This window comes from Saccharomyces mikatae (assembly GCF_947241705.1).
Source record: "Saccharomyces mikatae IFO 1815 strain IFO1815 genome assembly, chromosome: 7".
Classification (NCBI taxonomy): domain Eukaryota; kingdom Fungi; phylum Ascomycota; class Saccharomycetes; order Saccharomycetales; family Saccharomycetaceae; genus Saccharomyces; species Saccharomyces mikatae.
The window spans coordinates 591472-615508 of NC_079262.1; the positions used below are offsets into that span (position 1 = coordinate 591472).

The 24037-nt window shown below is 40.4% G+C and overlaps 14 protein-coding genes and 2 non-coding genes across 16 annotated transcripts; 3 read left to right on the forward strand and 13 right to left on the reverse strand.

Moving 5' to 3' along the window:
* Nucleotides 1–165: 165 nt before the first annotated feature.
* LSB3 (Lsb3p) lies at nucleotides 166–1641 on the reverse strand (the record flags this gene model as incomplete). Its single annotated transcript, XM_056222758.1, has 2 exons — nucleotides 166–1501; nucleotides 1595–1641. 2 exons carry the CDS (start codon nucleotides 1639–1641, stop codon nucleotides 166–168), a joined length of 1383 nt encoding a protein of 460 aa, XP_056082417.1.
* Nucleotides 1642–1940: 299 nt separating this feature from the next.
* On the reverse strand, nucleotides 1941–2948 carry HIS2 (histidinol-phosphatase; the record flags this gene model as incomplete). Its single annotated transcript, XM_056222759.1, has 1 exon — nucleotides 1941–2948. One exon carries the CDS (start codon nucleotides 2946–2948, stop codon nucleotides 1941–1943), a length of 1008 nt encoding a protein of 335 aa, XP_056082418.1.
* A 201-nt stretch (nucleotides 2949–3149) lies between these two features.
* On the reverse strand, nucleotides 3150–3222 carry Smki_7.trna19A. Its single transcript has one exon. It is a non-coding gene; the product is annotated as a tRNA-Ala (tRNA).
* A 410-nt stretch (nucleotides 3223–3632) lies between these two features.
* Nucleotides 3633–4388, reverse strand: ULI1 (Uli1p; the record flags this gene model as incomplete). The annotated part of the gene is made up of 1 exon (XM_056222760.1): nucleotides 3633–4388. The coding sequence occupies one exon, from the start codon at nucleotides 4386–4388 to the stop codon at nucleotides 3633–3635; it is 756 nt and encodes a 251-aa protein (XP_056082419.1).
* Nucleotides 4389–5243: 855 nt separating this feature from the next.
* On the forward strand, nucleotides 5244–6089 carry ECO1 (Eco1p; the record flags this gene model as incomplete). Its single annotated transcript, XM_056222761.1, has 1 exon — nucleotides 5244–6089. One exon carries the CDS (start codon nucleotides 5244–5246, stop codon nucleotides 6087–6089), a length of 846 nt encoding a protein of 281 aa, XP_056082420.1.
* Nucleotides 6090–6185: 96 nt separating this feature from the next.
* On the reverse strand, nucleotides 6186–7844 carry CDC14 (phosphoprotein phosphatase CDC14; the record flags this gene model as incomplete). Its single annotated transcript, XM_056222762.1, has 1 exon — nucleotides 6186–7844. The coding sequence occupies one exon, from the start codon at nucleotides 7842–7844 to the stop codon at nucleotides 6186–6188; it is 1659 nt and encodes a 552-aa protein (XP_056082421.1).
* A 523-nt stretch (nucleotides 7845–8367) lies between these two features.
* Smki_7.trna20Y lies at nucleotides 8368–8456 on the reverse strand. The gene is given in 2 exon segments: nucleotides 8368–8403; nucleotides 8418–8456. It is a non-coding gene; the product is annotated as a tRNA-Tyr (tRNA).
* Nucleotides 8457–8698: 242 nt separating this feature from the next.
* On the forward strand, nucleotides 8699–10744 carry PTR3 (Ptr3p; the record flags this gene model as incomplete). Its single annotated transcript, XM_056222763.1, has 1 exon — nucleotides 8699–10744. One exon carries the CDS (start codon nucleotides 8699–8701, stop codon nucleotides 10742–10744), a length of 2046 nt encoding a protein of 681 aa, XP_056082422.1.
* Nucleotides 10745–11065: 321 nt separating this feature from the next.
* Nucleotides 11066–14173, forward strand: MET10 (sulfite reductase subunit alpha; the record flags this gene model as incomplete). The annotated part of the gene is made up of 1 exon (XM_056222765.1): nucleotides 11066–14173. The coding sequence occupies one exon, from the start codon at nucleotides 11066–11068 to the stop codon at nucleotides 14171–14173; it is 3108 nt and encodes a 1035-aa protein (XP_056082423.1).
* A 164-nt stretch (nucleotides 14174–14337) lies between these two features.
* On the reverse strand, nucleotides 14338–17850 carry SMC2 (condensin subunit SMC2; the record flags this gene model as incomplete). The annotated part of the gene is made up of 1 exon (XM_056222766.1): nucleotides 14338–17850. One exon carries the CDS (start codon nucleotides 17848–17850, stop codon nucleotides 14338–14340), a length of 3513 nt encoding a protein of 1170 aa, XP_056082424.1.
* Nucleotides 17851–18247: 397 nt separating this feature from the next.
* On the reverse strand, nucleotides 18248–19159 carry RPL2A (60S ribosomal protein uL2; the record flags this gene model as incomplete). Its single annotated transcript, XM_056222767.1, has 2 exons — nucleotides 18248–19008; nucleotides 19156–19159. 2 exons carry the CDS (start codon nucleotides 19157–19159, stop codon nucleotides 18248–18250), a joined length of 765 nt encoding a protein of 254 aa, XP_056082425.1.
* Nucleotides 19160–19836: 677 nt separating this feature from the next.
* RRT5 (Rrt5p) lies at nucleotides 19837–20676 on the reverse strand (the record flags this gene model as incomplete). Its single annotated transcript, XM_056222768.1, has 1 exon — nucleotides 19837–20676. One exon carries the CDS (start codon nucleotides 20674–20676, stop codon nucleotides 19837–19839), a length of 840 nt encoding a protein of 279 aa, XP_056082426.1.
* Nucleotides 20677–20990: 314 nt separating this feature from the next.
* RPL29 (60S ribosomal protein eL29) lies at nucleotides 20991–21170 on the reverse strand (the record flags this gene model as incomplete). The annotated part of the gene is made up of 1 exon (XM_056222769.1): nucleotides 20991–21170. The coding sequence occupies one exon, from the start codon at nucleotides 21168–21170 to the stop codon at nucleotides 20991–20993; it is 180 nt and encodes a 59-aa protein (XP_056082427.1).
* An 811-nt stretch (nucleotides 21171–21981) lies between these two features.
* QCR6 (ubiquinol--cytochrome-c reductase subunit 6) lies at nucleotides 21982–22422 on the reverse strand (the record flags this gene model as incomplete). The annotated part of the gene is made up of 1 exon (XM_056222770.1): nucleotides 21982–22422. One exon carries the CDS (start codon nucleotides 22420–22422, stop codon nucleotides 21982–21984), a length of 441 nt encoding a protein of 146 aa, XP_056082428.1.
* Nucleotides 22423–22670: 248 nt separating this feature from the next.
* On the reverse strand, nucleotides 22671–23636 carry PHO4 (phosphate-sensing transcription factor PHO4; the record flags this gene model as incomplete). Its single annotated transcript, XM_056222771.1, has 1 exon — nucleotides 22671–23636. The coding sequence occupies one exon, from the start codon at nucleotides 23634–23636 to the stop codon at nucleotides 22671–22673; it is 966 nt and encodes a 321-aa protein (XP_056082429.1).
* Nucleotides 23637–23755: 119 nt separating this feature from the next.
* Nucleotides 23756–23950, reverse strand: SMKI07G2980 (uncharacterized protein; the record flags this gene model as incomplete). The annotated part of the gene is made up of 1 exon (XM_056222772.1): nucleotides 23756–23950. One exon carries the CDS (start codon nucleotides 23948–23950, stop codon nucleotides 23756–23758), a length of 195 nt encoding a protein of 64 aa, XP_056082430.1.
* Nucleotides 23951–24037: the final 87 nt, after the last annotated feature.

The following is a 24037-nucleotide window of genomic DNA, read 5'->3' on the forward strand; positions in this document are numbered from 1 at the left end:
TATTATTAAAAATGATTATAATGGAAAAGACTTATGAAAAGATAAGCAGCGGGATATCGCCCAATATGTAGAAAATGAAGGCTAACCTCTCAAAGCCATAAAGAGGAGAATATAAGTTCTAAACAAATAAAGATCTTCATATTTTTAGTTTTTCCCCTGTTTCTTTTAAACTAATTCAACGTAGTTTGCTGGGAATATACCTTCTCTACCATTGACTCTCCCAGTCCACCAGTCATTTTGAGAATCTGATTTCTTCAAAATTGTGATCACATCACCCTTCCTAAATGGTAAATCTCCGGACTCTTCTCCTGCGAAGCTATATAAGGCCACGGCTTTTGGAGAAGAAGTGGATGGGGAAGTTGGAGCAGTAAATCTGCCCTGGCTAGTTTGCGGCGTTGAAGCGGACGAGATCCTAGACTTAGAGAATCTATTTGACAGGTCATCAACTTCATGATCTTTTGTTTTATCCCTTCCACTACCACGTCTATAGCTGGAGTCATAATCATCATCATAATCATCATATTCACCATCAGCCCAACGTGAATTTCTTGAAGGACGAGTCTTTGACTGCGCGGTGCCTGATCTTCTGTGGCTGGCATAATAACTCGAAGCTCCGGATGGATCATCAATTTTACCACCACTCCCGCTACTGATAGTAGGTGCTAGTCTTGAATTCCTTGAATATCCATTGCCATAATCATCGTCCTCATCATCGTCATCGAACGTATAACGAGAACCACTTTGGGCTCTTCTTCTTGTGGATCTTGTGTTAGGCCTAGTAGAGGACGCGTCCGTAGAATTGAATGAACTAGGAATGTCATTGTAGTAATCATCGTCATCATAATAATCATCGTCATCATCATCGAAACTACCACGGCCACTATTGGAGGATCTATAATTAAAGGCTCTGGACTCTAAAACACGAAACAAAGGATCAACAGCTGGAGGTGGTCTTATCCTACCAGACAAAATCATTTTTGCGGTACAATTGTCACCATAAAACTTTCTGTTGGCCTCCCTTCTTTCTATAATGGCCGATCCTTCTACAGAAATACCCGCAAATAAACCTTTACTCTTGGAATACGCAAAAACGGCAGCCACACCACCGGCAGAGGCTGATGCAGCAGCTTCTGCACTTCTACCAAGAGGCCCAGCAGAAACAGAAACGTTACCACCTAGAGTGATGGTTCCGAATTCAGAAAATGACTTTACAGCATCTTGAGTATTTAAAATAAAAACAAAATCAGTCAGTTCTATTCCAACCATCCCACCAGCACCAGCACCAGCCATGGCAATGGCAGATGGAGCTGACCATGTACCATCCTTCAATCTCGCGACAATCACACCAGAACCAGCTCTACCGGAAAATAAAAACCCTGCTTTCAAGATCGTTATGATAGCCAACCCTTTTGCTCTTTTCAAAACATCAGGAGGAATAACCTGATCTGCACCAAAAACTTGGTTTGGTTTGACAAAACTAGCCAGAATCTTTGCAGCTTTTCTTTTTATTGTTTGTTACAAGTTAGTAAATAATGGACAAATTAAGGGAGAACTTCCTTACAGTTTTCATAGCCGAACCACGTATATAACATACTTTGTCTCACTCTTTAAGTTTCTAGGAATAGGATTGTTGATACCCATTGTGTGTAATACACCTCTTGCTTTGCTTCCTTTGCTACCTGTGATCCGAAGCCGTTCTAGATTCCTTTGATAGTTTATACTCTTTCATGTTGAACTTCCAGATGCGGCCGGGTCGGCGAGCAAACAGGAAGTTGCTACTAAACGAACAACAAAGAACATTTGAGCCACCTGGTATAACGAAGTAACACAATCAATTGATTTAGTGTGAAATGCTTCCTCGAGAGGTCATTCAGTTTTACAGAATTGCATAAGTTTTATACGGGAGTTCTTTACATACATTTCAGCTCAATGTGACTGATTCAGATATTGGCCCAGAAGGGATCATTAACAAACTCTGAAATGGGTAATCTCTTTATAAATAATCCATTCTGCGATGATTGGCATTCTTCAAGGTAGCAAATATATTCCAACTGTAGCACGTCCACTATATATTTCTTTACTTTGTCGTAGCACACGCCCACCTGCGCCACACCATGTGCGTCATCACTTAAAACAAATCTTGATCCGCAATGCTTCTTAACCAGATTGCACAAGGTCTTGCTAGGGTACGGTTCCTCGAGGCCCTTCCTTAGTGCTGACGTATTAATCTCAATAGCACCACCATAAGAGTCTATAAACTGTAAATTTCTTACGACTGCATCGTGCAGTTCTGGCCATACGCTGATGACGTCTAATGAAGCTACAGGAATTCCACTTTCTTCGTTACATTGGCCCGATTTCTGGTTTACCAGCATTTTTGGGGGCAGAAACAATTTGTAAAGGTCAAAGTGACCCACGACTAGGGGCTTTATGTTCGTGAGCATCTCGTACTGTGATTGGAAGTAAGATAGTAGAAAATCTTTCAGATTGTCGTTGAAAGAATGTAATGAATTGTACCATTGTGTTTGGTCGAAATCAATAGGAATCCCGTTGACGTGATGGACCGAACCCACACAAAATTTCAAAATATCGCTATTCTCCTTCATGATTCTTTTCGCATATTCGATGTGGATCTTGTCACAACTTTCAATCTCCATTCCTATAATGAATTGAGTACGTACATCTGGTTTGTCAGTATAACGAGCCTTGATCTCTTGCGCATGACTCATGAAATTCTTAAACGATGTTTCTAGCTTGGTAATGATTTCCTCTGGGGTTTTGCCTAATGACAGTTCTTCAGGGTATATGAACTTGCGCTCAATTCTTGGGATGTGCTCTGTCAAGCAGTAAGTATGAAAGTTGAGGTTGATAACTTGATTGACTACAGAATCCAAAGGGTCTGTACCGTGTGCACTGTAGTCACCAGAATGTGAATGGTGTGAGTGCATGACTTCGAAGCCTTTTGTTCAGTTCTGCGTATACAACCGTTTTGAAACGCTTGTAGGAAGCAGTAAAATTCGTTCCAGAGAGGAGAGTTCTCACAGACAACTGATATGCATGTACACAAAGTATCACCACTTGAGTTGATGATATCGTATGTCTTAGCAAGTATACAATTTAACAAAAAGAAAAAAAGATTAAAAAGAAATTGGACGAGTCCGGAATCGAACCGGAGACCTCTCCCATGCTAAGGGAGCGCGCTACCGACTACGCCACACGCCCAATAATTAATTGTTAATACTGTTTTCAACTACGAACTCACAAACAAGTATGTATGCAATCATACTGCGTCTCAAGAAAGTTTGTTGGGATATGATTTACCTAGTGCCTATCAATGAGTATTGACATCACTGAAATCTACCACTACGTTATTTGAAGACGACAGAAATAATGAGAAGCCGTCATTGAATTTAGTGGATGTTAAATGGTAGCATATAAAATGAAAGAAGCAATGGATTTATTATTACGTAAGAATTATCTATTTTCTTTCTGGATTCCCATATTCTCGAGAATAACCTCTAGTATATTATATACTCATAATAATAGTGCCTTTAGCAACAGTAAATTCCCAGAAAATACTTCAATGATCATACATTCTTCATTTTGAATGCTTGGAATTCCTGCAACGATTTCTACACGGATGAATACATGCCTCCTACTTTGTCTTGCAAGCAACCTTCGCAATACATCTCACAATGATGACGATCTATGGGATTTTGGTTGCAGTTGAAAGATACGTGGAAATTTACCCCAAAAATTGTGAAAGAAAAAAACCCCTGACATGAATTTCGAGTGATTGGAAGGCTTTTTAATGAAGGAAATTTCGTGTTCTTCCCCAAAAAACCACCATCGTCTTTCTTCTTGTTCGATGAAAACCCTGTTGAAAAATTATTCGAACTCGTGCTATTCAATGTGTGACCCAGAAAACGCTGTGCGAAGTCTTTGTTAGGACATGTATTGTTCGCCGTGAAACTGTGGTAGTTGTCAGTGCACGACTTATGCAAGTTGATTGCATCTGGTAGTCCCAGATTGGTAAAGTCGAAATTCCTTACTGTCCCAGCAGGCCCATCCCAGGGGATTGAAAACAGTTCATTTGCCCTGTGAGTAAGAGAGGTTTTGCCAGCTGATTCTCTAGAAAAAACCTTCTGTACTAATTCTTTACCGGTAGCATTCTTGTTAAAACCGCTTGAGTTTGATGGCAATGAAGCAACACATGAATGATTAGCCTGAAGTGCATTCACTGTCACAACCAGTAGGATAGTCGCAATTGCTATTGCGCGGAGCGTCGTCATGTCCTCGTTTCTTAGTATCAAAAACTTGAGGCCGGTGTTAGGCTTCGCACACGACAATCTAGTAAATTCATCCCTACGCAGAGCCCAAACCGCCATTCATATACCATAATCGAATGCAACACGTATACCCTCGAAAAAAAACATTTCTGTTTTCGGTTCATCATGCAACGTGTGCAAAATCGGCGCATACGGCCAGGCTACTTCTCCATTACAGGGAGCTTTTTCCAATACGAAGCACTATGCATAGTTAACTTTTTGTACCTAGCACCGTCACTTTTACGTTGCAAACCTATCTGCCCAAACTATATGTGTATTCGTGTTCAAAACGTCCTCAATAATTAACTGGCTCAAGGATTATTCAAACTGCTTCATAAGAAATTGACGAAAAGGGAATGAGGTGTCGTTTCTGAAGAATGTTAGAAGTTTGAGATAATTGTAGGGATTCCATTTTTGATAAAAAGCAAAATTATTCGATGTCAGAATATACCAGAATTTTTCCTCGAGGATCTAGGAATCCACGAAGGGAATCGATAATTCAACGTAATGTCGTACTCTTTCATTCTTCTATTTTGGACGTTGTCATTCATTATCCTATTATATTATTAATCCTTACGTTTCAGCTTGCACTAAAATCGATGACTGTTTTTAATCATTTATGTGGACTTCTTACCTCGTATATGATAGTTTACTAGTAGCATGCGAACTAACCGCTACATGTCAGTTCGTACTTTCTCCAATAACTTCTGTTTATTGCATGTCTAAATCTCTTTTGCGTTGAGTGCTTACTTGAAGGGAGTGGAGTGCATTTTGTAGTAAATTTAACTTCAACGCGTAAAAAAAAGGTTTCTTACGCGTACCGAAATCATTATAATACATAAGGATGTACTGTACTATCTACAACAGTTTCAAATAGATATAGTAGGGTTAAAAGCGTGTAAACCACCGGACAAAATGGGAGCAAGGAAACCACAAAGAAGAACAGGCAAGAAACCAAACCTCATCCAGTCTAAATTACAAGTCAATGACGGTTCGAAATCGAATAAACTGGTCAAGTGTGATAAATGTGAGATGTCATATTCTTCCACATCAATAGAAGACCGTGCCATTCACGAGAAATACCACAGTTTACACCTCCATGGACGTAAATGGTCGCCAAATTGGGGTTCTATAATATACACGAAGCAGAACCACTCAAGGACGGTGCACCTATCAAGATCAACGGGGACGATAACACCATTAAATTCATCGCCTTTAAAAAAAGGTGGCCCACCTATCACGCATCATGAGGAAAAGATTGTGTCTGTGAGACCAGATAAATCCAACGGCGAAGTCCGTGCCATGATGGAGATAATGACGCTGGTGAACAATGAACTGAATGCGCCACACGATGAAAATGACATTTGGAACAATACTACAGAAGAGAAAGGCAAGGCGTTCGTATACATAAAGAATAACAGGGCAATTGGAATAATAATCATAGAGAACCTGTATGGGGGCGACGGAAAAATATCCGATCGTGGACGTTGGATGGTCTACGACTCTAGAAGATTGGTACAGAATGTATACCCTGATTTCAAGATTGGTATATCGAGAATTTGGGTATGTAAGACAGCGAGGAACTTGGGGATCGCAACCAAATTGGTCGACACTGCGAGGGAGAATATTGTGTATGGAGAAGTTATTCCTAGGTATCAGGTGGCGTGGTCGCAGCCTACTGACAGCGGTGGAAAACTGGCTAGCAAATACAATGGAATTCTGCATAAATCGGGCAAGTTGTTATTGCCAGTATATATATGACTCTTTTGCAAAAGACTGAGAGAATGGACATTGGAAAAAGAAAAAAAATCTTTCCGGTTATTGTTAGTACGTTTCTTACTATATAAATAAACTAAATTATTTTTTGATGGAGCCACTTATCTTTCTTATACCACCTGCGGCGCTTGTAGTCCTTCTTCCCGACGTTACTCTCCTATTTTTGGGCAAAAGTTGTCTTAGTATGGTATCATCCGCGGCACTGTTGATATTGTTCGTTGCACTGGTTTCGTTATCTTCCATTCGTGACGATGAAACAGACGAAATATCACTTTTCTTGCGCGAAGTTTTGGAATAACGGTTACTTATACTATTGCTGTCCTGCATGGATTCATCATCTGAGTTATTGCTTTCTATCACTCCCTTCTCTTTCACATAGGAAGGTGGATTATTATTATTGTTGATGTCTTCTATAGTATTGGAGCCGTTTTGGCCCTTTCTCGGCTGGCCAGGCGAAGTCTGTGGCACTGCCGAACTTTTGAATGAACCACCTCCATTATTAGTTGTAGAAGGTTGACTAGAATTTCTGGCACTGACAGCTCCATGACTGTTAGATGGTGGCGTCATTGTTAAATCTCTCATATCTCCTTCGATATTATTATGGGAGACTCTTTTGTCATCTTTAAGCTTCTTCTTCTGTAGACGGTATTCTTCTAGGCCTATCAAGGGATATAATCCACCAATGACCTCGCTAGGCTTTAAAGAAATCCTGGTTGTGTACTTCCATTCTCTAAAATCGTTCTGGTGTAAATATAACCAATGTTGTTGAGGACCAACCACCATTCCGGGCCTTATGAACCTTAAGAACCCAATACATTCATTGGCGGTAAATCCATACGTGTATATCAAGTGTGCACCAATTAGACAACCGGTTCTCCCTAACCCAGCTTTACAGTGAACAGCAATTTTGCCGCCTCTTTTGATTATTGTTTCTGCAGCTCCAACAAAGTTCTTAACAATGGAAAGATCTGGACATGTACCATCTTCAAAGATCAAATCCAAATGTTGAATGCCAATGTCCTCAAAGTGCTTTTTATTGTATAAGTGAGAATTCAATCTTACCACTAATTGAACCTTATTATTAGCGAAAAAATTCAAAACAGATCTGAATGGCTGATTCAAATGTGAAGATTTGGTAGCTAGATGGCCTTTTGGGTGGTCCTCTTGGGGAGACGCAAATGCAATGAAATCCGGGGTGAGTACATTGAAGTCACCAAACTCTACGTGTTCATATTTCTCATAACTCTCCAAATTGAAGGAATGCAAATCAATAAGCCCTTTCTCCTTGGCCCTCCAAACACCGTAAACCACGTCTTGAATAGTAATTTCGAAATCCGCGTTGGAATAACCAGCATCTCTAAATGGCATGAAGGGAGGGTCTACTTGCGCCAACGGCTGAAGCACTTGATGAGGAGTCCATGCCTGGACAAGAATCATGTAGCAGCAAAGCATACATGCGGCGTTAGCCCGCTGTCTCGTGGATGCAGATGAATAGAACACAACCGCTTTATTGGCATTTTCAGGGTCATTCAAGATTTCATGGAAAATAACCGCAAATCGGTATAGATGACCAATGTTCATGGGACCAAAGTCTAAATGGAAACTATTGTAAAATATTGCGTCCTCCACGGTAAAAAACACCAGCTCATCAGTATCTTCTGGCGTATAATCATACGCACCGAGATATACTCTGCCTCGCAGGAACTCGATCGTGTTGTCGAGGTATACACTCCTGCGCATTTTTTTATACGTGTATATTACAGCCCCAACCTCTGTGCAATTGTTCTATGTCACACCTCCGAACAAATGGAAAATATCTTATTCAATATTGCTTTAATTTCATATTTGTTTACCTTTGAACCAAATGAAGAAAAAACTTATGATGCTTAAAAACACATTCCCGTTCAAAGCGACACATATCTTTATATTGACACAATAATAGTAATGCTCTTGGCTGTTCTTTTCACCCACCGTTAGATGAGTGACAAATACATCACACTATTAGGCTCCTACGTAATGCGTTACGTCTTTCCCATTTACTCCGTTGACTTTATAGCGTAGCAAGCTCATTGAGTTTCAAGGTGCGAAAACGCATCTAGAGAGTACACGGTAGTATCCCACTATGAAATATGTTAGTAATCACAAACATGGCAATATCAAGCTAGTGCACACTCTAGCTATTACACATCTGTCAATATAATTAACAAAAACAAAACCAGGCACGCTTTGTACAAATTAAGGTTAAGTTGATGAGAAAAAAATATCTCCCGGGGGCGAGTCGAACGCCCGATCTCAAGATTTCGTGGTAATAAATTACAGTCTTGCGCCTTAAACCAACTTGGCTACCGAGAGTCGTATTTTGTTAACGATTTGGGTATCGTCTACTCTATATAAAAAGATTATTTTGGTTTTTATCCTTTTTTTTCTTTTTTCAGAGCGAAAGGCTTACTGTATTGGTCTTCCTAATATTCCAGTATAATAGTCATCAATGATTACCTTATCAATGCTGAGAGGATCTCGCAAAAATAGGCACAGGTACACGACATACTCTCTCAAACACACGCATACACAGTACCCGCAACCGATACGCACTCATGCACACTAATAAACACAAGTGGGGCCACGAGGCAGATATAATGAGGGTGCTGGATGATATAGAGCACAACCTGTTTCTACCGCAGCGGCTTTTGCGCGATGGTGTTGCTAGTGCTGCTAGTGCTGATGAATCACACGTTCAATATGGTACAGTCAAAGACTGCTCCGTGCTTACCTGCGGTTGCTGCATATCTGAATCGCTGTTCCATGAGCTATGCAGGGGAACTTCAAGCCAACAAGCTGCTTGTCCCATTTGCCAGCAAGAGAATGTACAACTGCTTTCAGCCATCACACCACTGCGTGAGTTGGCCCGTCAAATTGACTTCTTCAGGAGTACTGCTGCACAGAATGAAAGCAGGTACGATGAGCACCCCGGTATAACGAGGACTTCACCATCGTTATCATCGGCGCTATCGCTAACACCATCGCGGTCTTCCTCCACTGTTGAGCTGGAAACAGACAATAAGACACTGTCTAGCTCTACGGCAAAGGAGAAGTCATCATTGCTTGAACTCTTTCATATTGTAGCTTCGCGAATACATAATTCGAACGCAGAGATAAAGTCGGGCCAGCCACTTGCTATTGGCACCGTTCAAGAACAAGAAGAACACAGCACCAAAGAGAACTATTCAAGCAGTTTTCTCGATCCTAATTATGAGGACCACACGAATTGGAAAATACTGGACAATGCGTCGAACACAAGAACAGTGCCGATAGACAACAATTCCTCCTTGGTGTCCACAGACGTTACAGTGCCTTCCACGGCAACCTACCAGACGAATAACGCACATGATGTGGACGAAGAGAAGGAATACTTCTTCGCAAACTGTTTTCCCATGTACCGAAAAAAATTCCAGTTCAGCACACACCCCAAATTCCTAGGGACAAAATCCAAATTATTTATCAACCAGAGCATTTCTCCCGACTGTACCAAGTTCGCTCTCATAACTGAACACAAGTGGGAAGTTTACTCGATAAATCCAAAGGACAATTCTCCTCGGCTAATATCATGTGGCAAGTCCAGTGGCGAATATGGACCTAACTTCAACCAACTAACGGAGCCATCATCGTCACTCTCGGCAACTTCTCAGGCATCAAAAAAGAAAAAGAAGAGCTGGAGTCAACGTTTCTGCAAATTATCCAATGAATTCTTGATAATATCGGGCTCGCAAAGCATTCTCAATATCCACGACATAAACCAAAATGGCAAACTCATCCACACCTACGTCTCGCGATTCCCCATTCGATGCATCGACATAGACCCCAGTTCGCAGATAATAGCCTACGGAATCACCGGTAAGGATAGGCATACGGGCGCAGAACAAGCATTGGTAGTGATCCAACAAATTATGAGGAATAAAGTTACTTCAGAGCCTGAGTTTCCTCCACCAATCACAATAACACTTCCCTATAGAGACCCCATCAATACAATACAGCTTTCGCACGATGCCAAGTACTTGACATGTTCCACCGCGCTAGAGTCACGGTTCTTAATCATCTCCTTGCAGAAGATTAACGAGCCCAGATTGATAATGAAAAGCGTCCGATCCATCGACACCTCTTTGGAATCTGAAGGTATCACCGACACGAAACTCTTCCCGGGAAATCCAAACCTGATGTGTATCACATCCACAGCGTTCAACTCCTCTCCCCTAGTCATAAACACGAAAATCACCCAAATAAACGGCGTGCGGTCTGTGGCCCAACCATCCATGCTAATAAGAGTGGATGAAATCGGATGCAAGATTCATAAATGCGAAATATCGCCAAGAAACGACGCCATTGCCTTCCTCGACCGGAACGGATCAGTTTACATTATGTGTGCGCCCACCATGATTGACAACAATGAAAAGAGAAGAACAATTCTTGTTGAAACCGTGGCCAATGCCTACAGAGCTTATGAATCCGCCACTTTGCGGTTTAACCCGGAGGGCAACAAGCTTTACATCCTCGACAGAAAAGGAACCTTCTTTGTGGAGGATTTTGCGTACGGCTTGCCCCAATCTCGTGAAATCACAAAATGTAAGCAAATATTCCACAAGTAATGCATTAAAAACATATACGTATATGTAAGATATTAGTATAGGTAATAAGATGAAAAATTCTTTATATCTCGAGAAAATAGGCCACATCACGTGAACTTATATAGACACGTGATTCATTATCGTCCCACAGGTGTGGCTTTTTAATGCCGTGAAAAAGTCTCAACCATAATAGTCATCCTCGAGCTGACGTTATATATAAGCAACAGAGACTAATAGTTCTGTAAGCTGCGGCTTGATGGGTTGGGAACAATTCCCGTTTAAATGGAATGCACATAGCTCCTTTCAACTGTTTCCTTCAAGGTCGCCCATCAAAAAAAAGAAATGCCGGTTGAGTTTGCTACCAATCCCTTTGGCAAGGCCAAAAATGCAACTTCACTGCCCAACTACGGTACACCAGTAACCGCAATTTCATCCGTGCTGTTCAATCATGTGGACTCCATTTTTGCTTACAAGTCCTTTTCTCAGCCTGATTTACTATATCAAGACCTGAAAAAATGGTGTGAAAAGAGTGGTGACGAGTCACGTGGTAAGACCTTTTTCCAAGAGCTAGATATCAGATCTGGTGCTGGCCTGACTCCTTTGGGGTTTTCTCATGGCCTGAAAAGCACTACTGCGATCGTTGCTCCAGGGTTTTCACTACCGTATTTCATTAGCTCTTTGAAGACCGTTCCACACGATGGTAAGTTTCTTTTGAATGTTGGTGCTTTAAACTATGACAATACCACAGGTTCTGTCACCAATGACTACGTGACCGCATTAGATGCTGCTTCCAAGCTTCAATATGGTGTTGTAACTCCGATTTCCACTAACGAGGTGCAAAGCGTCGCTTTACTAGCATTGGCGATTGCAACTTTCAGTAACAGTTCTGGTGCTATCAACTTATTTGACGGGTTAAACTACTCAAAAACCGTCTTACCTTTGGTTGAATCTGTTCCAGAAGCCTCCATCTTAGCAAAATTATCCAAAGTTATAGCTCCAAATGCTGCCTTTGATGATGTCTTGGATAAGTTTAATGAATTATCTGGATTAAGACTGCATAATTTCCAATACTTTGGTGCTCAGGATGCTGAAACCGTGTTTATCACTTATGGGTCCTTGGAATCTGAATTATTTAATTCCGTTATCAGTGGCAATAGCTCAAAAATTGGGTTAATAAACGTCAGAGTGCCATTGCCTTTCAATGTGGCTAAATTCGTCACCCATGTTCCATCTACTGCCAAACAAATTGTCGTTATTGGTCAGAGTTTGGACGGTTCTTCTCCTTCTTTCTTGAGATCCCAAGTTTCTGCTGCCTTATTTTATCACGGACGCACGTCTATTAACGTCTCCGAGTACATTTACCAGCCAAACTTCATTTGGTCTCCAAATGCCGTCAAATCAATTGTTTCATCATTCATTACAAGCTTCACTTTCAACGTCAACTCACCATCTGGCGAAGGGTTCATTTATTGGGCTTCTGATAAAAGTATCAATATTGATGTTGCTTCCAAACTGGTGAAAGCCTTGTCTTTGGAAGACGGAAAATACGTATCTTTAAGAACAAAATTTGATAACTTGGCAAATGCTGGTACCTTCCAAGCTCAGTTCGTTACCTCAGAGAAACAAGTATCCACCTCTAACATTGATTCTACAAAATTGGCAATCGTGGAAAACGTCAATGTATTGAAATATTTGGACGTAGCTGCTACAGTCGTAGAAAAAGGTTCAATCGCGTTAGTTTCTCAAAAAACCGTTAAAGATTTAGATCTGAATTCTGTTGAAGGCTATGTCAAGAATTTGGGAATTCCTGAATCATTTCTAATTTCTATTGCAAAGAAAAACATCAGATTGTTTATAATTGATGCTGAAACCGTTAACGATGAATCAAAATTGTCTTTTTTCATTCAAGCCGTTTTCTGGAAGTTGGCCTTTGATCTGGACGTCGCAGAATCTACCAACCGTATCTGGAAAAGCATTGATTCAGATGCGGACGTTTCTGCAGCCTCTATTTCTGAATTCCTCACTGCAGCTTTTGAAAACTCCATTAAAGAGGTTCCTTCTGCTGTGTACACAAACTTTTCTGAAATTGTCATTGAAAAGAAGGAAGATGAAGAAGAGCCCACAGCTTTGCCAATATTCGTTAATGAGACATCTTTTGTCCCAAATAAAAGTAGTATTGAAGAAATACCATTACCTGAAACCTCCGAAATCTCTGATATTGCCAAAAAACTATCCTTCAAAGAAGCGTACGACGTTGAGCATAAATTAAGACCTGATTTGCCTGTGAAGAACTTCGTAGTGAAAGTTAAGGAGAATAGGCGTGTAACACCAGCTGATTATGATAGATATATTTTCCACATAGAATTTGATATTTCTGGTACAGGTATGACTTATGACATTGGTGAGGCCCTTGGTATTCACGCCAGAAACAACGAAACTTTGGTAAAAGAGTTCTTACAATTCTATGGTCTAAATGAATCCGATATTGTTTCGGTTCCTAACAAGGACAACCATCAATTATTGGAGACAAGAACAGTCTTGCAGGCATTTGTGGAAAATTTGGACATTTTCGGAAAACCACCAAAGAGGTTCTACGAGTCACTAATTCCATATGCCATTAACGAAGATGAGAAGAAGAAACTAGAAGATTTGGTCACTCCAGCCGGTGCAGTAGACTTGAAGAGATTTCAAGATGTCGAGTACTATACGTACGCTGATATCTTTGAATTATTCCCATCTGTCCGTCCATCTCTTGAGGAACTTGTTACCATCATCGAACCATTGAAGAGAAGAGAATACTCTATTGCTTCTTCTCAAAGAGTTCATCCAAATGAAGTCCATTTGTTGATTGTAGTTGTTGATTGGGTGGATAATAAGGGTAGAAAGAGATACGGCCAAGCTTCCAAGTATATCTCGGATCTGGCTGTCGGTTCGGAATTGGTGGTCAGCGTTAAGCCATCTGTTATGAAATTACCTCCATCTCCAAAGCAACCTGTCATCATGAGTGGTTTGGGTACCGGTTTAGCTCCATTCAAGGCTATCGTTGAAGAAAAATTATGGCAAAAGCAGCAAGGCTATGAAATCGGCGAAGTTTTCCTGTATCTTGGTTCAAGACACAAAAGAGAAGAATATCTGTATGGTGAATTATGGGAAGCTTACAAAGATGCTGGTATTATCACTCACATCGGTGCTGCTTTCTCAAGAGATCAACCTCAAAAGATTTATATTCAAGATCGTATCAAAGAAAACTTGAATGAATTGAAGACTGCAATGATCGATAATGAAGGTTCATTTTACTTATGTGGTCCTACTTGGCCAGTTCCAGATATCACTCAAGCTTTGCAAGATATTCTGGCTAAAGACGCTAAGGAGAGAGGCGTCAAAGTTGATTTGGATGCGGCAATTGAAGACTTGAAGGAAGCTTCAAGATACATTTTAGAAGTATACTAATTTTTTAGAATTAAAAATTGCTTTTTATTTATTGAATATGTATATAACTTTTTTTTTTTGTTTTGGTCTTCTTTTGCATCTATTCAAAGAATAAAGATTATTATAATACAGTTACAATTTAATATTTTGTTACCCAATCAATGCTAAAGCTAAGAGCTAATCAATCACATTATACTAACTACAGAAGTACCGTCTTGAAATCTCGTTCTGAAGACCCTATTAGCATTGGAAAACATGCCCTCTTTGAGCGAGACTACAATAAACTGAGATCCTTTGAACCTTGTCTTGATTAAATGTCCTATGTTTTGCGTATGACTCAAATCTAGAGCGGCATCAACTTCATCTAAGATATACATAGGTGCTGGCCGAAATTGTAATAATGCCATAATTAATGACAAGGCAACCAGGGATCTCTGACCACCAGACAATTCAATCAAACTCTCCTTCCAAATACTACCAAGCTTCACTTTAACTTCTAGCCCCTGCGTCACATCCTTATCTTTAAATGGAACTAATTTAGCGAATGAATTAGGTAAAAGATCTGCAAATATATTACCGAAATCAAGTGTTACTTTTTCCCATGTTTTGACTAAAGTTTCTCTTTTATATTCGTTTAACTTTGATATGGTTTCCTGAATTTTCATTTTATCTTTTTCAATAGTTTTAATCATTGTTTTCAACGCTGCCTCCTTTTTCTCAACATTTTCTATCATATTCATGATATTTGGATTAACCTTTTTTCTTAATTCTTGAAACTTCTCGTTTAGTTGTCTACTTCTTTCTCTATAAGTATCCAGGTTAATACCTTCATTTTGTTTAACGATATTCGTCACTAAATCAAAATCTCCCAGAAAATTGTGTTCCTGTCGCAATTCTCCTATTCTCTTTTCCATATTACTTGTGTTAGATTTATATTTATTCAAGTCATAAACCAATTTTTGCAATTCCAATTCAGCGTTTTTTCTGTCTTCTTGTTTTTTCTTTTTCAGCGTTTCCAACTCTGTTAATTCATCATCAATATCTATCAACCTTCTCTTTTCTTCATTCAGTTCTGTTTGGATTGTTACAAGATGATCTTCCATAGTTTGTATTTTGCCTTCCAGTTCAGAGTTTTCCAATTTCAAGCTTTCAATAGATTTCAGATAACTTTGCAATAACGCTTTATTAGAATCTAATTCTGACCTTGTCTGCTCTGTTTCTAATTCTAAATTTTGAAACAAGTCATACTTACATTCTGCCTCTGATTCCTGCTTTTCTAGATCTTTAGCGAACAGTTTTAGTTCCTTCTTCAATTCATTCAACTTGGATCCTTTATCACTATCGTATTCCTTCATATCTTTTTCAATAGTTGAAATTTCTTCTTGCCATCTTTGTAAAATCATTTGCTTGTTTTTGATTTCATTCTCACAATCTCCTATGTCTCTTAAAATTTCTTCATTTCTAACCATTATTTGGGACGATGGATTCACTTCTAGATTACGTTTAGCCAAATCCAATTTATGCTGTGATAGATTTAAATCATTTTGAATGGTTTTTGTTTTTTGAGATGTGGCATATTGTTTTCTCAACTCCTCCGCTACCTGATTAAGATCGGCTTGAATGGTTCCAATTTTTTCTTGAATCTGATTATATTTCTGAATGTCAACCAATAAGGACTGAGAAGTATTTCTACTACCGCCCGACAATGTACCCTCTGGATCATACACATCACCTTGCAGAGTGATACTTCTAGCACGAATCTTGGGATGGAAGGTAATTTTCTTCGCAGTTTCCGGATCATCACAGATCAAGCTATTTCCAAAAATAAATTCCATTGCTTTAGTGACAGGTTTATCAAATCTTATTAAATTTATTGCTAGCTCGACTTTGCCAGGAGCTATCGACTTTGCCAACTCAAGCACCTGAGGAGTTATCGGTCTTGTGTATATTTTGTCAAGGGGTATGATGGTAACACGCTTGCGTAACCTTCCTCCTTCCAATAGTTGAGTGGCTGTTTGAGAATCTCGAACAACAACATTGAAAAGCCTACCTCCAGCACACGTTTGTAAAGCAGAAGAATAACGAATATTATCATTATCCAATTGAAAAAGTCGACCCACTACACCATAGACAGAGCTGGTTTCAAAATCAGGATAAGGTTTCGTATAGTTAAATTCTAAATTTGCCACGCGCCTCTTTAAATGCTCGGCCTCATTACATATTTGGTAATATTGACTCTTCATTTTATTTTCTTTTTGCTCTAAATCTTTGATTCTTGATGGGTCAAATCCGAATTCGACTAATTGCGCCTGCAGCTTATTACAAATTTCTTGACACTCTTTGACATGCTTGATACTTAACTCGTTATCCTTTGTGGCCTCTTTTAATTTAGGTTCGATAGTCAGTAGTTCTTTCTTCAACAAGTCCATTCTCATGTTTGATTTCTTTATTGCCAAGGAGATGTCGTTCAACTCAGTCTTTGCCTTTCCCAACTGTGCATTATAACCACCATCTGCCGCACCAGTGGAAGAAATACCCGTGGTTAAAGTAGACACTAATTCCTCTTTCCTTTTATAAAGATCCCTTTTTTCACTGAGCTGTTGTTGCACTATCTTATAATCCTTCTCGGTCTTAGTATATGCTATTTTTTTGTCATTTAGCTTTGTGGAGGAAGTCGTAATATCTGCTTCCACGGATTTTAACTTTTCATTAGTGTCATTTAAATTTTCCACTTTAATAGACAGGGATGTTTTCAAGCGAGAAATTTCATTTAAAAGACTATTCTCCTTTTTTTCCAACTTGGAAATTTTACCCTCTTTGTTTAGCTCCTTTTCCTTTTGATGTTTAATTTCCTCGACATCTTCGTTCAAACTATTAATTTCTTGAATCGTTTTTTCGATAAATTCATTTAAATTTTTCATATGGGCCTCACCATTCTCCAAAGTTTCTCTTATAGATGTATGCTTATGTTTAAGATTATAGTAGTCATAAGACACCACAATTCGTTCCGTTTTCTCCAAGTCTGTCTGCGTAGATTGAAACTCTAAAAACATTCTTTTTTCGTTTCGAAGTTTCTCCAGTTTAGGTTCAATTTCTTCAGTTAAAAGAGTTCTGTTCTCTTGTAATTTAGTTTCCTTCTTGGACATTGTTCTTTCTGCCTTCTCTTTACGATCTTCGAACATTTTTGTACCTGCCGCTTCTTCAATCAATGATAATATTTCTGAAGGTTTCATATTTAAAACCTTTGTAATTTTACCTTGCATTATTAAAAAATTAGGATTATTGATATTTAACTGCACAGATTGAAATAATTGCAAAACGGATTGTTGAGGTGCTCTATGTCCGTTTATAAGATATTTGGAGGTCCCACCAAGTACAACTTGTCTTGTAACAGAAATTTGAGGAGAGTTGGCGAACCCAATGGGAGAATTTGATTTATCGGTATTATCGAAAACAATGGTTACGCTTGCCTTTGTAACACCAGCCTGACCACGCTTATAGATCAGATCTTGTAAACTAGATGCTCGGACAGTACTCATTGATGCTATTCCGAGCACGAAGCAAATGGCGTCCAAGATATTCGACTTACCAGAACCGTTTAAACCTGTAATGGCATTGAATTGCGGGTCCCAGTCAGTAATGACTGTTCTTGTAGCATATGATTTGAAACCATCAATAATCAACTCCTCCACCTTCATGCAGTAACAGTGCTCGAATTGACTTGTGCTTGCGTCTTCGGCCTCGAGATTGACTTAGGTGAGTTGATTGTTTACTCTTGTTGATCTTCGAATTTCAAATGCTAATCATCTGAACTGAAAGACACGCTAATCACTATAAACGCGTGAAAGCGTTGAAAGCGTCATATTAAGAGAAGAAAACAAACTATCAAACAAATGATGGGTTGTGAACGAGAAAGAATTAGTAAGATTACACAATAGATATTACTTTGGAGAAGTATTTTATTACTACAGAACAAAAATTAATTTAGAATCTTCTTTAAAAAATAAGTCTTATGTTATATTGTATTGTTTGTTTTGAGGATTTTTTGAGTTATTTTTTTTAAATCTTGCTTAAAGAATGACTACTTTACATAATCTAATCTTGGGTCTTTTGAGAACCACGTAACAAACCAGTTCTTCTGGCAGCAATCAAACCAGCCTTTTGACCAGAAACGGCACCCCTAGAGATAGTAGAAGCCTTACCAATATGTTGATGGTTACCACCACCGTGAGGGTGATCAACTGGATTCATGGCAACACCACGGGTCTTTGGCCAAGAGTTTCTCTTCAATCTGTATTTGTGGAAAGCACGACCAGCCTTCAACAATGGCTTGTCAACTCTACCACCACCAGCAATGACACCAATGACACCTCTAGCGTCAGAAGAAATAACCTTCTTGGCACCGGATGGTAATCTGACTCTGGTCTTGTTTTCATCTGGGTTGTGACCAATGATAATAACGTAGTTACCAGAAGCTCTGGCTAGAGCACCTCTGTCACCTGGCTTTTCTTCAACATTGGAAACAATGGTACCTTCTGGGACGGAACCCAATGGCAAGACATTACCGACGTTCAAAGAAGCCTTCTTACCGGCGTAAATGAATTGACCAGTGTGGACACCTTCGTTAGCAATGAAGATTTCTTCACGCAATCTGTACTTGTATGGGTCACGGAAGACAACCTTGGCCAATGGGGCACCTCTACCAGAGTCGTGGACAATCTGCTTAACGATACCACGGATGTAACCGTGACGTTCAGCATAATCCAAAGTTCTCAACTTGGCAGCACCTTGTCTCAATCTGGTGTGGGAGGTGAAGATAGAACCAGCACCCTTTCTTTGGTTACGAATAACTCTACCTGAACGAAAAATAATGAGGAAATAAACATAATTCTGTTAGTATACGTGCTATAATTCCAACTGAAGATAAAAGAGCTTAAGTGGGGTGCGATGACATTGTGTCTTTACGGTAATCACACACTTGCCAGAGCGTAGTGTTAACATACCCATTGCTTATTGATCTAATGGTTTCTTGGTTAGCTTAGAAGTTGTTACAAATAACAAAGAAAAAGACCCAGGCAAGTGATATATGTGATTAATGTAACGACAGAGGGGGGTGCTCAATCAATTATGTGTATGCGATAGTACATTGCGTAGTGACCTGTGGATTCACGTCCATGTGCAATGGTCAGTGATACGATTTTGCCATTCCTGCACTATGCTAGAGTGATTGGATACTACAGTAGCGCTGTGAAACATTCGCTCGCAGAGTAAAGCGGTACTACTGCACTGCTCGGTACTACAAGGAGCTAGGAGGAGACGGCTTTGCTGCTGGGCAAACCTGCTTGATCGCTCACAGGGAGGAACAGATAGATCTCTGTCTACAATACCTTCGAATGCAGACGGGGGAGAGACGAGGAAGAGAGAAATTCCACCAATACTTGGATATAGCAACGCAAAGCAAAACTAGTCCGTTCTCGAAAAAACTCTGTCGCGTAAAAGAACAATTATGGGTGTTGAAAGATGTCTGGGTTAAAAACTGTCTTTTTCTAAGGGGTGCGCGGCTGTAAAAAGCAAATGAATAGTTAGTAGTAATAGTATTTAGTTTTTATTTAGCCATTAAAGAATATATGTATTCTAATTTACGCTTTTCACTGTTTATACTTCCTTATTAAATGCTTAAGTCACTAAGCAGCGGCCACGGTTGGACGATCAGAAGAAGAGACAGGTGGAGGTGGGACATCATTAGTTTGAGCATTGTCCTGCCTTTCCTCCGCAGGCTCCACTGGCTCCAATTCCAGTGCCGGTGCAGGTGCCTGTGAATCACGTGCATTTGTCAGGTTATCCTTGACCAATTGCTTAATTTCCTGAATCTTGGAGACGTAGGCGGGCTTCACAATTATGGATTTGCCCCTCAAAGTAGCTGTCTTGACCACTTCGTCACAAATGTTTGAAATGGGTGTTTCTGATTGCAAAGTCACCAAAGCTGCAGTGATCTGGTGTGGTGCGAACGGAATACATCTTTTCTTGTACACTTTGGATCTATAAATCCAAATTTCTTGTGGAGAATAGAGCTGAAACAACTCACGAATTTCACTGTCGGTAATATCTTCTGGTAAGTCGTGGCAATATACCGTGTCTGATGCAGTTTCCGGTGTTTTCTTACCCTTTTTTTTTTCCTTGAGCTTCTTAGCATCTTCGTCTGGAGGGGAATCTGCCTCATAGGGAACATGCAGTTTCAAAAATAGCTTCTGGTTTTGAAAGACGGTCCCGTTCAGTTCTTGAATGGCCTTCATGGCTAGAGTGTTGTTTGCAAACTGGGCAAATGCTATACCTAGCGGTTTGCGGGGATTGTTCTTGTGCTTTTTGCTGAACCTACGGACAGTCTGCGTTGGAATCAACACTGAGCTGGCTCCGTACCTGTTTAGGAAGGTGTTTAGGTCATGCTCACTTGCTGTAAAGGGGAGGTTCGAAATGTAAACCGTGGTTACAGTGGTGGTAGTTTCAGTGCTCACTTGTTCAGTCATTGTCTGTGCTTATATATTATATAGTGAGTGTGCGTGTAGTTTTACGGTGCGTTTTATCTTATCACTTTGAAACAGAAGTTGTGTTTTGTTTTATATAATCATTTAGAACTCGTCACTTTATTTTGTGACGTTTCCTTTGTGGCGCAAAGACGGAACAAAATAAAGAACCGAAACAAAAAAAGAAAAGAATTAAGAGAAAAAGACGTGATGGATGATAGTAAGATAAATTTTCCTTCAATTAAGATAATAAAACATGTTATATAAAATCAGACAAAAAAATATGTAAATTTTAACGTATTATAATCTTAAAGAGTTTATTTCTTGGCAGCAGCCAAAGCCTTAGCAGTACCGTGTAGAGCATGCTTGTGGTTTCTTCTAAACTTTGGATCAACACCTTTCAAAGAAGGGTACTTGTAGGTCTTTGGCTTCTTGATACCGTTTCTGTGAGCCTTTCTGGTTTGGTTGTGAGCGGTATGGTTCTTAGACTTAGCCATTTTCTGGAGACGACGAATGCACGCAGCAAATACGAGTTTTCATTTAAGTTAGTAAAAAATTGCAATATGGAGCAGACGCGGTGCTTATTGATTGCCAATCTGAAGTAGTGCTAGCAATGTCAAATAGGTATAACAAGGGTACGGTGATAGTAATTGAGAATTCGAGAGTGGGTGTTGGTATAAGCTAAAACATCGGTAATTTTTTCCCAGTATTTTCTTCTTTTCCTTTCTCCTACACACCACTAGTGCACTTCAGATTTGGTGATGAGGATAGCATGATAATATAACGTACTTTCTAACTGTGTTGTTGTTCCGAGGTTCTTGAGTACTGAAAAATGATTGTTACGAAATAATGGGTTAAATCTTGAAATATAGTATTGAAATATCTTGAAATTGTATGTAGCCAGAGATTATGACAGAGCTAAGGGAGAGAGGATCATGGACTTCCGCATTGAGGCCGAGCGGTTTTACCGAGCGCGGCTAGGAACCAAAGAAGGGAACCAAAGTCAATAAAATTGAAAAAGCATGTCATATAAGTGTATGGGTGTAAAAATGCACGGATGTAAACTAAAGTGGCGTTAAGCAAGTTTATCGAAGACGTGTAACGCAACTCTTTTTCAACTTTGTAAACATTACTCCCTTAAGCAGTGACATTAATGTCAATTTCAATTTTCGTTTTTTATTTTGTTTGAATCTAATTTATTTATTGGCTTTCTAAATACAGTAGGTTAAAAGGGGGTTCTGAAAAAAAATAAAATAATAACAAAACTCAGAATAAATATGAATATAGGGGAGATGACGGATAAACAGACTACTTTAATTTGTCAAATAATCTAGGTGCCGTAGCAGTGTCCAGATAGTGCTGTAGGTGAAAGAATTCCTCCACACAGTCCTCCTTGTGGTCGAGGTCTGCGTAGCCAGGTTGTTGTTGCTGTATTTTGACTCTTTCGGCACACTCCTCGTAATGGTGCACCAGTGCCTTACCCTCCTCTGTATTCTTAAAATGTTCTCTCAAATCTTCCAATTGATCAGTGACTTCCTCTTCTTCTTCGTCCTCGTCCTCGTCATCATCTTCATCGTCATCGTCATCGTCATCGTCATCTCCATCTTCGCCACCCTTTGATTCTTCTTCATCCTCTCCTGCTTCTTGTTCATGCTGCTCGTTATCGTTATCTTCGGCCGCGGCCAAGACAGGCACAACAGTTTCTTTTAGTTGCTCCCAGTAGTCACCGACTAGTTCCAACACACCCATTTCTATTATTTATTTTCCTTTGTGTATGCGTGTGTGCGTGTGTGCGTGAGTGCGTATATGCGAGTGTGTGTAGTAGTTATATGTGCAATTAAGCGCCAGCGTATACTGCCCTTAAGAGAGAGTAAGTCCCAAAATCTCGAACCCGGTGGGGGCACTTTCTAGTAGCGCGCCTCTTATAACAAGCAACGCGCAGGGGAGGCGCGCCCCGGTCCGATACACCCGGGAGCGAGCATCCCATTGGTGCACGGTCACGTGCTCCCATTCCGTTGTAGATGACGGATGTACCGGCAGGCGGCCTCTACTGTAGTCGCTTTAGACGGGGCGGCCGAGACGTTTTGCTGTTTCCATTCCGCGGGGATTAAAGATGCTAGTTCGTGCAGCGCGACCGCCAGGCGGTTGCGCCGTGCTTGCTCTGCATACTTGTGCGATTCACGCTTGTCGTCATCCACGAGAACGCCCGATGACCGTCGCCTACCCAGCGACCGGGAATTGCTCGACCCGTGCGGTGCGATTACGGGAGACTCACTTGCTACGACGACGCCTTCACTACTGTTGGTCTTAGTCGTGGAGGGTGATAGGCGCCTGGTGCTGTTCGACGGCAGAATAACTTTTGGATATTGCTTTGACTTTGGTTTTGGAGTTGGGATGACACTGTCGGGCAACTCAAACAGCGAAGTGGCCGAATCCGGGCCAGACTTACCTCTACGTTTGTTCAAATACGGACTGCTGCTACTCTTGTTCTTGGTGACTTTGTTGGCGGATATTGAGGTAGATACGGTAGAAGTGGCGGCTGCGACCAAGTTAGGCGAAATAGTTACAGGCATTGCATTTTGTGTGTGAATTAGCGGCGAATATAATAACCGCGGCTTGATTGTAGTGGTGTTCGCCGGCGAATGGTGCGCGTGTGAAGATATCATCCAGTCCATGTCCATTCCTTCGACCAGCTCAAACGCGCGGTCCAGGTCATCCAATGCAAGCTCATCTTGTTCACCATCATTCTCATTCTCATTCTCAATTTCGTTTCTACTTTGGTTCTCACTTCCGCTTCGGTTATTCAGGCTGTTTATTATGTCGTTTTGATCATACAAGTCCTCGCGCTCATCATGCCGTTTCGTGTTTACGGTGATAAAGTCTCCCACTTTGTCAAGTATACTGCTCTTGGGCTCCAGTTCGTCCATGAAAACGTGTATTTCCTCAGAAGTTGTATGGCCCATGATTTGTCGTGCTCTTGTTGTGTCTCCTCTTGGCTCATCTCTTCTTCTTTACCCTTTCGGAAGTATTGACTTCTTCTTCCCTTGTTATATACCATTTTTCTATAGTCAAGACTCATGTGCTAAAATATTTCCGCGCAAACGGCCGGGTCAGCCTCTCGCCTACTATAATGTAGTAGAGACGAAAGATTGAAAAAGAAAGAGGCAATTCCACACACACGCACAGAGACAAGGCAGGGCTGCAAGCAAAAAAGCTGCTGTAGAAACTCAGAAATGAACGTACCCTCGGCCCCCATTCCCAATAAACATTTGAACATACCGGATTTGAGGTTTGAGAAAGTGTTCAAGAAAGCGTTGTACAGGGAACTGGCTCCCTCTTCGTCTCGCTCACGCAAGTTAGGTGT